This window comes from Trachymyrmex cornetzi, unplaced genomic scaffold (genome assembly GCF_001594075.2).
Source record: "Trachymyrmex cornetzi isolate Tcor2-1 unplaced genomic scaffold, Tcor1.1 scaffold124, whole genome shotgun sequence".
Classification (NCBI taxonomy): domain Eukaryota; kingdom Metazoa; phylum Arthropoda; class Insecta; order Hymenoptera; family Formicidae; genus Trachymyrmex; species Trachymyrmex cornetzi.
This window is the reverse complement of record NW_017295806.1, coordinates 91,630-103,752: the sequence shown is the minus strand read 5'-3', so window position 1 is coordinate 103,752 and position 12,123 is coordinate 91,630. Positions and strand designations below refer to the sequence as shown.

General features: G+C 32.8%; 1 protein-coding gene across 15 annotated transcripts in view; it reads left to right on the top strand.

The window, feature by feature from the left end:
• The window catches only part of Liprin-alpha (PTPRF interacting protein alpha), a 75,183-nt gene that overhangs the window by 42,153 nt on the left and 20,907 nt on the right, over positions 1-12,123 (top strand). For 7 of the 15 annotated variants that reach the window (XM_018521852.1, XM_018521866.1, XM_018521862.1 and 4 more), the window contains 9 exons: positions 1,232-1,519; positions 1,605-1,748; positions 5,740-5,899; positions 6,308-6,666; positions 6,755-6,997; positions 7,201-7,383; positions 7,497-7,589; positions 9,839-9,996; positions 11,162-11,209. In XM_018521852.1, the coding sequence (XP_018377354.1) occupies positions 1,232-1,519; positions 1,605-1,748; positions 5,740-5,899; positions 6,308-6,666; positions 6,755-6,997; positions 7,201-7,383; positions 7,497-7,589; positions 9,839-9,996; positions 11,162-11,209 (1,676 nt within the window). The remainder of the gene's footprint in view (positions 1-1,231; positions 1,520-1,604; positions 1,749-5,739; positions 5,900-6,307; positions 6,667-6,754; positions 6,998-7,200; positions 7,384-7,496; positions 7,590-9,838; positions 9,997-11,161; positions 11,210-12,123) is intronic. The other 8 variants (XM_018521864.1, XM_018521863.1, XM_018521861.1 and 5 more) reach the window with 4 other exon arrangements.

Here is a 12,123-nt window from a genome sequence, read left to right as displayed (position 1 = left end):
ACGGTAACTTGTTACTTTTCCTACTCGGTAACGAGTAACTGTAACTTGTTACTTTTAAAAAGTAACTTTCCATTCCCTGCTTTTTTCTAAATGGAGGCATCAAAAAGATATGAAGAACCTCCATTTTTTTAAATGGATTTGTATAATTTTTTTTATATAATGTGATTCCTCCAATTATTTTGCATAAAAGTATCAAAGTAATGATATAAAAAAACAATAGTTTATGAGATATTTTATACTTTATTTTTACATATATTGACGTAGAATGTTAAGTAACTCGTTAACTATTAACTTTTTTGTAATCGTTTCTTAATACTTTTATGAACAGAATAATGAGATATATGAATCAATTGTTGGAAAGAAAACATATAGTTAATATACATTTAGGAAACATACATTTATTTCTAAAACTAGATGTACTATATGGTATATGGTTATTATTATTAATATTATAGCAGTAATAATTATAATTATAGTAATACGTAATTATAGTTAGAAATATCAGACATTTTTCTCTCAGTGTATGTACGTATACATATATATATATATATGTGTACGTATATATGTATGTATGTACGTACATATGTACGCGCGCGCGCGTGTGCGTGCGTGTGGTCTTCATCTTCTTCAGAGATGTCGAATAAAGCATTTTCTATGCCAAAATCTGTTTCTTCAAGTTCTTTATAATTTTTTGGATAATTGTCGAGTTACTATATAATCGCTAATAAAGTGCTAATAAAAGAAAATTGAACCACAAAAACTTTTCTAACGTCACAATACAACAGCACCGTACTACAGTAACATACTATCGAATAAGAATTGAAATGTACAAAGAAAACGTAGATGAAGAAATACATATGTACATGATGCTCAGTTTCGTAAAAATGTTACATAAATGTTACATAAATACCCGGTGATACTACTACGATTTTCAAAAATGTTCTATATTACACATTCCTGGTGGATCACCGAATGGGATCTTAGTACGGTTTACTACGGGACAAATGGCATACGGAGATACTATGAGTTTAAAGTGTCTTTTCTCGTAAAAAGTTGATGTCAAAGAAGTTCATTAACAAATAAAAAGTTTTAACAGCGATTTGTGAGATCGATGTTATCGTTTAATGATTAATCATCAAAGATTTTGCTTGGCTCATAGTCCTTTTTTATTTCTTTTAATTTTACAATTAATTGAACTATACTTAAATACATGTTGTAAATATTATTTTAGAGTTCAGAATTAAATACGTGGCAACGACGAGTAGCGGAACTAAGCGGACGCGTCGCCGAGTTAGAGGAAACACTATCCAAAACACAAAAAGATCTTTTGAAGGCACAAGAGGCAGGTCTTAAATTGCAAAGAGATTTACGAGAGAATGCGGCACAAAAAGAGGATCAAGAAGAACGAATAGCAACTCTAGAAAAACGATACCTCAATGCTCAACGAGAGTCCACTAGTCTTCATGATCTCAATGAGAAGCTGGAGCAGGAGTTGCAGCATAAGAAAGCTCAATTAAAGGTAAATCACAGATTAATCCTTATTTTCTCTTTCTCTTAATTCTAACACTTACTTTCTCTCTTATTATTAATTTAATTTACTGAAGCTCCAAGAGGAAAAAATTGCTGCTATACAAGAAAAACTAGAACTCGCGGAACAAAAATTAGCTCAATACGCTAAGTTACCAGAAATGGAAGAGCAATTAAAGCAAAGGATGGAGGCTCTGACGCAGGTGAGGAGGCCCAACCAGGTACGCAGAGGAATCATATCATGTCACATCATCAGCTCTCCCTTTTTTTATTCCTCTGCACTTAACATTCCTAAGAATTTATATCTAGAAGGCTTATCATTCTTGCCATGCATTATTATTAAAGTGCTCTCATCATATTTCAGTTAATTTTATCAAGCAACAATGATTTGCTGCTGTGTGCTTATATTACTATATGTATGGTACATAATAACATTTAACATACATACAGATCAAGTATTTTTGTGTATTACTGTGTGTCTTTGTAATGTTTACCCTGAAATACACAAATTGCTAAATATAAATACGAGCTCAATTTACAGATTAAATTCATTTGCATCAAGAATTTTTAGTTACATGATTTCTTCACATATTTTTGAAAATTGATTATGTCCTATAGTCCTATCTCATATGATTTGCAAACTAATATGATGTAGCATGTATAGTGGAAGTCAATCTCGTTTGTACAAAATCTATTATTTGCGTGAATTACAAATATGTTTCAAATACCATGATTTATAGTGTATTACTTTTAGAATGTTTATTAATATGTGACATATTCTTCCTCTCTTCCCTGGCGGAAAAATTTCTTTATCGAAATACGCCGAAAAGTAGGCCTTTCTACTTCTATGACTGTGGCGTAGAATCGCGTTGTTAAACAGAAAATAGTCCAAGCTATGCGAAAGATGTAAAATGGCATACTTAGACCTAGTTAGGCACAGAAAGTACGCCAAAGTTACACGCAACTAAATGATTACATCCTGAATTACGCGTTTCTATGCCGAACTTCTCTAAACTAGTTTCCATTTTTTCGTAAGTATTCGGAGAAAGTATACCATTCTATGTCTTTCTACGCGGAATTACACTCTACACTTTGATAGTTGGGCACGGAAATAACTATGCCTATCTACGCCAAGCTACGCGTTGCACGAAAAAATTGTTTTCTGAGGTACGTATTTCTATGCCAAACTATACCAAAGTACAATACTTACCTTTTAATTTTTCCGTTCGTAATAAAGTAAGCCATTCTACGCCATTTTACGCGTAACTACTTTTACTCATCCGTGAACATTATGCATCTCCGCCGACAGTGGGCCATGGTGGAGATGCATGAACTCGTAAATAAGAATTACTTGGGAAAGTATATAAGGAGCGCAGCATTTCGCATGTGAGCCCTCAGAGTTGGACTTTAATATTAAAGTACCCATGTTATGATGGAGTTCTAATTCCATCATGACAGCAACATGATATCTTGAATTCATGCCAATGAGTTCAAGATACCATCATGTTACTTTAAACAGTACTATGTAAATGTACCTGAAACTATGCTTAGGGTATAGTTTCGCGTAGAAAGGTGTAAATCTTTGACATAGGAGTAGAATTCTTCGCCAAACTCCTTCCATGGTTCATTCGCGTACTTAGGCGCAGTTTTTAGCGTAGTTAAGCGTACTTTCGAGCATAATTAGGGGCGTATTTTCTGGCATAGTTTGGCGTTGTTTGGTATACAAAGGCATGAATCGGCTTACTTTGGCATAGAAGTAGAATTCTACGCCAAACTACTTTCGTGTTCTAAACCGCGTATTTAGGAATAGTTTTTGACGTATTTAAAAATAGTTTTTGGCGTACTTTGGCATAGAAACTTTTCCGCCAGGGTTTATTCTGTTTTTTTGCTCATATGAATATAACATACTTTTATTTTCTTACTGCTATAATAGAATGTTGCTACAATAGAATGTATCATTCAGATTAAATAAGAATATTAAAATAATTATATAGATACATATATACAGGGGGTGTCCCGTAAGTTTTGACTAATCGCTTTTGTGTAGATAGAGCGGACTAAACTGAATCGAAGTCCTCTACCATTTTGCAATTTTCGTAATAGTTAACAAGATGTTAATTATTAAAAATCACCGAATATTTTTTTTCAATAATTTTTTATTCAAGTACTATAAATTTTACAGAAAAATAGCTAGTGACAAAAATTATTTATTATGACTTAGTTTAATCCGTTAGCTATACAAGAGCACTGTGTCAATAATTGAAGGACACCCAGTATACATATACACAATTTTTAATTCACGCCATGGAATTTCGAAAATTTCATAAAAATTTTTGAGATCTAATGCATATATGTACAAGATAAATAGACAGTCCCGAATCAATGAAATATCTCTAAAACGAAGCATTTTTGAGAAAAATGATTTAAACGAAAGTTGTAGGATTTAAAAAGATTTATTTACTGATCTGTTTGACCTTAGACGGCATCATCAAGATCAGGTCAGTTTTTAATGGAACACTCTATTTTTTATTTCACATTCTAATAGCTGACATCAAGGGCTTTTTAAAACACTACAATAAAGTTCATTTTCATCAAGTGTTTTTCGAATTATGAGGCTTGAAATTTATAGTACCGCCGGCATTAATATTACCCAAGGTTTCCGACCGATGGTTAAAACCTCTTGAATGTTGTTCAGGATCATTACCTGGATAACATTTATCAAGATCTAGAACATTGGAGATTGTGAATCTTATTTTCATTTTTACGTAAAAATAAATGTTTAATTCATAAAGGAACAACCTCTAATTTCTTTAATCTTGACAAATGTTATTTAGGTTATGATCCTCAATAACATTCAAGACGTTTCAGCCATCGGTTGGACACCCTGGGTAATGGTAATGCTGACGGTATTGTAAATTTGAACCTTATAACTCTAAAAGGACTTAATAAAATTGAATTTTGTTGTAGCGTTTCGTAAAGTACCTGACATCAACTATTAAATTCTGTAATTAAAAATAGGGTGCCCCGTTTAAAAAAATCTATGTGACCTTGGCGACCCAAGCTTAAATAGATGTAATTAATAAATAGAACTTTTTAAACCCTAAGATTTTTGGTCTAAACCATTTTTCCGGAAAATGCGTTTTCGAGATATTGTATCTTTACGGGATTTTTGCTCGCTTTATATAATGTATATGAAAACGTATATACAGGGTGTCCCACGTAACTGTGATCACGATTTTTCCGACACTTCCGATGATCTGAAAAATTATTTTGAATGAAAGTTAGTCAACTTTCAAGCGACTACAAATTGCAATATAAAAAATTTGCAAAATATTTTTTTTTTAGGAAAATTCAAGGTCACCCTAATTTTCTTAAATGGCACTACGTACTTTTTACTTTATAATGTTGTAACTGATGTCAAGACCGTATCAGCGTTCGAGCTATGCTACAAGTACTACAAGTTATGTTGATATTTTCTCTACATACATACCACATACATACACGTATGTAATAAATTGTGAATTATATTTGGGAATACGACTACGAATGCAGAAATAGCTACGTTTTTCAATTTGTCTACAAGTACATTTTTTCTACTGAACAATGTAATGAAAAACATGTAAAGTTTAATACAAAATAATTTTTCACGAAAACGTTTCCATTCATTGATCTCACACGTCTGATTTTAAGGTCAAGATCTATGATCATTTCAAGATCATAGTATAGCAGGTCATTGAATTCGTCTTGACATCAGTTACAATATTCTGAAATAAATAATACGTAGTGCATTTAAAAAAATTAGGGTGACCTTGACTTTTTCCTAAAAAAGAATATTTTGCAAATTTTTAACATTGCAATTTGTAGCCGATTGAAAACTGACTAACTTTTATTCAAAATAATTTTTGTCAGATCATCGGAAATGCTGGAAAAATCGCAATCACAGTTACGTGGGATACCTTGTATAAGTTATATTCATTACTCGCCTTAAATTACATTTTAATATGTTTACCCTCTATTAATCTATTCCAATCAATCATAAGAATTGACTTTTATTTCGAAAATTGACATTTATCATTGCCATGAAATTTGTTGAAATAATGGGAGATAATTCCGTAAATAACAGTTCAATAATACGGAAGTTGATAATATTATAAATAAATTACAATTCATGTGTTGTGTGTGATAAATAATTTTAATTATATAAAATTTAAGCAGGCTCAGGAAAGGCATGGTAGCGCGGAGGATAGAATTCAAAGACTGGAAACACAATTAGAAGAAAAGAATGCAGAAGTAATGCGTGTTAATCAACGATTAAAGATGAACGAAGAACATAATACACGTCTTAGTACAACTGTTGATAAACTTTTATCTGGTAATTTTCACGTAATATTATTTCTGTATCAGATCGCCCTAATTGCTTGTGGGAATGTAAACAATAATTTGGATTATATTAGGAATGAGAAAATATGCTTTTCTGTCTAAAAGGATAACTTGTATGTAAATAACGTTTAATATTTAAATATTTTTTTATCATCTTTTAGTTTGAAATAATATTATAGAAATAAAATATGCAATTTCTCTTCTTCTTATCACTGTTGATTTTTTTGAAAATCATACGACCTATAAAAATAACTTTTAATAAAATATTCTTGTATTTTCGAAAGCAACAAATATTTAATGTCTGACATTATATTTGTCTATATGTATATTTAACTTTATTCGGTATTAATAAATATGATTAAAATTTTAAGTTAAGTTAATAGTTAAAATTTTTGCTTAGAATCCAATGAAAGATTACAAGTGCATTTAAAAGAAAGAATGCACGCGTTAGAAGAAAAGAATGCGCTTACTCAGGAACTCGAAAAAACGAGAAAAGTGGCGGAAGATCTGCAAAATGAAAAGGCTGACATTGTTAAAGAATTGGGCAAAGCACGTTTGGAAATCGACAATGTTAAAAGACAGATGCTCCAACAAGAAATTGCATTTAATATTCAGCAAACGGACGCATTAACGAGAAGTTTGTCGCCAAATACCGTAGATCCAGGCTCCTTTTCGAGAAGTGCAAGTCACAGCAGTTTCGACACACATTCATTGCCTAGAAGAGGAGGTAAACGATCTATCGAAGACGATTCATCGAAGGTATTGTACAGTTGTATATGATATAAAAGACATTAATTAGGTGTATGTCTAAAGATAAACATTTATAACGTGAATTTGGATACTCTAGAATTATGTTGCACGGACTTTAGCGGAGCAAGAATGGGAAAAGTTGCAACAAGCACATGTGCTTGCCAATGTCCAACAAGCATTTGATGTTTCGAGTGACGCGGAAGGTGATGGAGATAACGAAAGTATCTTCAGTTGTGCGGCGGACGTAATCAGCCCCACCGGACATACAGACGCCCAAACATTAGCATTGATGTTACAAGAACAATTGGATGCTATTAATAAGGAAATTAGATTAATTCAAGTAATTAATATTATACGACTCATATGCATAGATTTATTTTATATGAAGTCGGAATATATATTAATGTAAAAATGAATGTAAAAAGGTATCGCAGACTCAACATATCATTTTTATACTTTTTGTCTAGTTTAATTCATTTTTTTTATCTTGAAAAATCGATAATTATTAAGTTATATGCAATTGAAAGTGGAGAATTTTCTTAGGAAGAAAAGCAGAGTACGGAAGCACGTGCGGAGGAACTGGAATCTCGCGTTGGCAGCCTTGAACATATGAATCTATTAGCGAGGGGACGAAGTCTCGAGCGAGCATCGCCGCCGTTGAGTGGTCGATCCACACCAAAATCGCACCATAGTCCAAATAGGGATTATTTACATAAGTACCACACCGTTAGTAATCACGTAAATGCAATAATTGTTATTTATATTAGTTTGATTGCGTAAATATGAGCAAAGTGATCATGTTACTTACAATATATTCCTATATTTTCTTCTTCATGCAGGCACCTGCGTCAATGTCCCCGGCGCATTTACATCAATATGCTGCTTCTTTAGCTAGTCCCGGCCAACTATCAGAATCTCTTCCTGCTAGCCAGGTTAGTTAGCAACTCGATTTAATTATTATTATTAAATAAGAAGGGATAGGAGATTGGTATGCTTAAATAAAAGGTGAAAGGCTCTAGCCGAATAATGAAGGTCGAAATCTCCCCCACAGCGGATTTGATTGAAGTTTGGCACACTTTCTTGTCACTAAAGAAAACTTAGTTTCCCAAATTTTGATGCCCGATACTCTCCCTGTTGTCCATATTCTTTGAAATGATATTTTTTAATAAATAATTTTTTTTCTTTGCGAGTGTTTTATGGATTGACTTGAAATTTTAGGTGATAGCAGATATTCAGATACATAACTTGAATTTTTGTTTCCACTACCAATTTGGCGGGAAGTTCTAATTTTACGAGTCAAAACAAAATTTTAATATTTTGGTTCTCATAAGACTTGCTACCCCTATATTTTAACTAAAGTTGTATTTTTAGGGAAACTACCTCTTTGATTTATTTCAGAATTTTTTATCCATGAGAATGTTTCAAAAACCGCTTTTTCTCCTTTTTTTTGCCAGTTCTCATGGTAACTTTTATTTGCAATAGCTATTTCGTAGCTGTGCCCGATAAATTTTCCCTATTCAGGTATTCTCTGGAGATTTTCATTTATTTAATATTAAAAAAACGATATTAACATCCAAAAACTGTTGCACGTGGGTTTCAATTTTGCAACAGTACAATTATAGAAGTCGTGCGCTCCTTTGCAGGGTAGGAGGAGGGGGGGGGGGGTTTTTTTTGCGATCCGTATCTAAGTAATGTATCAAATGTGGTCGATAATAATGAGAGAGAGGGACCGTGGGCGACAGCCAATCTCCGTCTCTCTCCCATTACACCATTGAATGGAAAGAGATAGAAATGGCCGTTTGCTACGGTCCCTCTCTCTCATCCCTATCGACCATTTTGGCACACGGATCGCGCAGTCCATTCTCTATGGCTTTGTGAAAACTCATGTGCAACAATACAATTATAGACCTTGCCTCTGTGACAGATTTCCTAATCTCAATAGTCGTTAACTTTTAATGCTTAATATCTCGGTTCGCGAAGCCGATCTAACGGTTTCTTGCAGATTCTTTCGAGCAAAAATGCGTCGAATAAGCCTAATTTCATCAAAATCGGAGGTGGAGTTCATACTCTAAATATAATTACCAAAAATTATTTACTAAGAAACACCATTTTGAAGGTTATGGACGATAGGATAGGAATCGGGTATTTAAAATTGAAGAAACCAAGTTTTCTTTAGTGACAAAAAAGTGCTTTAAACACCAACCAAATCCGCTGTGAGAGGAATTTCGGTCCTCCTTATTTGGCTAGAGCCTTTATAATTTTTTTTCAAAGAAAACAATAAAAGGACATATTATATTTGATGTATATAAATTAATCTGTAATACAAAACTTACGAAGAATCCCAGCTAACGCTAAATATTCACAGAAAGTTCAATTCATATTACCAATGTGTCGAATATATATATGTCCCGAAATAGTAAAAGTAAAAGAATCGTCACAGAATGTACAAATATCGATGGAATGTTCAGAAAATTGGCTGCGTTCAGCAATTAAAATCACGTTTACGATCATTAAATAATCATTAAAATCAATATTAAAATCTATGTTTTTCTTAATGAAAATGTATCTATCACTTATTCATATTTGATTTATAAACAACTGAAAAGAAAAATTTTGTAAAGTAACTTTTAGGAGTTGAATAAGTGATGAAATACTATTTTTAATTTTAGATAGTGCTTAATTTTATGGAATTTCAACTTGAAACTTACTTGCAAAAATATGTAATGCATAAAATTGAAAAATTGCAATAAATGATGTCCTTTCGCGATTTTTCTCTAAAAAAAATCCACTCCAAATTAATCAAAGATCTGTCGTTAAAACATTTCGAAATACTATTTCCTAAATCCCTTAGAATGAAATCTTACTCTAAAAGACTGAAAAATGAACCTTTGAATAAAAGTGAAAATAGTTTTATCATAGAAAAAGAAGTTAAAAATTTTTACCCCTTTGGAATGAGATTTTACTTGTTTGGAATGAGATTCACTTTGGAAGAAATAAAACTCTCCCCCCCCCCCCCCCCATCGAGTAAAATTTCATTCCAAAAGAGTAAAAATTTTCACTCTTTTTATAAGGGGTGAAAATATTTTCACTTTTATTCAAAGATTAGCTTAATTTTCATTCTAAGAAATTTAGAAAGTATGTACGAATTATATACGGAAAGAATAGTTCCTATCTGTAACAGTTGCAGTTGTCGGGAGAGGAACTGCATTCGGTTAGCGAAAGAGATAGTGGTGGTATAGGAAGCGGTGGAAGCGACGCGGCGTCTCCTTTAACAGCCAGGTCCCTGAGATTGGAACGAGTCGTTCAAGCATTGGCCCATAGTCAGGAAGAACTTAGAAGGTACATTTTTCATTTTGTTAAGAGGAAAATTTTGATTTCAAAATCAATTTGTCTTATATTCTTTAGGATGAGTAAATTACTATATATCCTTTTATAATGTAAATTATTATCGATACTTCGGTAATCGTACATCACGTAAAAGAAAGCGTAATTATGCACAATAAGGCCCTTTTCGAATTTCAGCATAATTGAGCTGCAATGTTGATAACAATCTTTATTATGACTCAGATAGTAATAAATAATCGAGGGAGGTTAAAAAATATATAACCTACCTATTATTTTTATCATTCATTTTTAATATAGTAAGATCTACCCCACCTCCCCCCTGCCTAGGGTTGCGCGACTCCACGCAAAGCGAGATCTACCCCATCTCCCCTTCTGTCTACAAATATTCGCGAAGCGAAGTCTACATTACATCCCTCTACTTACAAAGTTGAACGCTTATAAGCAGGGGAGGGGGGAAGTGGGTTGGACTTCACTTCGCGTAGAAAGTCGCATGTTTCGAGATGTATGTTTTGATTCCCACTCGAGCGCTGAGGTATCACTTTATCCTTATTGTTTACCGAATGTTAAACAAAGATAACATGACACCCGTAGAGTACTCGAGTGGGAATCTGAACACGCTTTAGGGGGGAAGATGGGGTGGATTTTGTTTTGCATGGAAAGTCGAAAGCCCCTAGGCAAAGAGAAAGGTGGGGTAGACCTCGCTTCGTGCGGAAATTCATGCGCCACTAGGCAGGGGGGAGATGAGGTAAATCTCGCTTCGCGTAAAAAGTCAAACGCACGTAATAAATCACTATAGAAGCTGTATTAGAAATAAATGATTTAAAAAATAGGTAGATTATATATTTTTCGACCTCCTTTAATTAATTATTGCTATTTGAGTCATAACAAAGATTGTTACCAACATTGCAGTCAAAAAAATGTTTAAATTTGGAAAGGGCTTTATTGTGCGTAATTACCAAAGAAAGAAATAAAGTATCAAACGATTTACAACCATCTTATAACTATAGAAACAAAAATTATTGTACAAAAAATATATGATTTAGTGTGGGGAAACCTTAATCTTTTCATCGTAATTATATTGTATATATAGAGATGAGACTAGCAACCAAAGTTAATTATTATCTCTTAAGTCAGTACTTTTCATTGTTTATGCTATCAGACGTACCGGACAGAGTGGATTTCCGAGCGGTGGTTTCCCCACGCACAGGTTAATTAATGATATTAGTACTGCATGTAAATCGTATTATATGCCACTGTGCACGTCACATTTGAATGGCTCTTGTGGGCATCAGACGAACAACTTTCGAGTCAGCTCAGAGTATGTTGATGGTAATTTCATCATTTAAGCAATTGCATCATTTTCAGAGATGTCAAAATGCAGTATGCAAAGTATCACTTATATGCCCACAGTATCGATTCTCGAGCACAGTGGCAACGCTCAATAGTTCCAATAGATACCCATAAATCTCAAAAGCGATTGATTTTGTTATCACATCTATCAAATTTTTGAGCTTACCCAGTTCATGATAGACATCTGATTTTATCTAAGCAGATTAAAGAACTTACGGAACCGAGAAAATTGGATTTATATTAATACATAAAACGCACTGATCCATTTCGTGCGTAAGGTTGTCTTGCATGAACAAATTATAAAGATACTGACGGAAATTTGGCATCGTAAACGATAATGCTGAATAATAACTATGATAGCGCAAAATTTACCGCACTTTAAAGGACATTTTAAGGTTTCGAGCTTATTTATAAAACATGTTTTTATTGCAGCTGCAGTTTGTGTACTGCAGAATGTGGTTTTATTATACTTTCAGTAGTTTTTTGTCTCAATCTTTGTAATCTTATTTTTATACAATGAAATTTTATTTTATATAGAAGAATCAGTCACTAGTGTTTCAATGCGCAAATACGCCACGGTACATCATAGAAATCCTTTCATATAAATTTATTTGTTAATATTATTTTCTATTTATATTTAAATTTATTTACGTTTATGTTAATCTTGTAAATTGTGCTTTAATATTGTTAATTACTTTTTTTAATTATTAGTTGAATATGCCATTTAAAAAATTGGACATTTTTATATATGCATATGTATCATCATGTGTA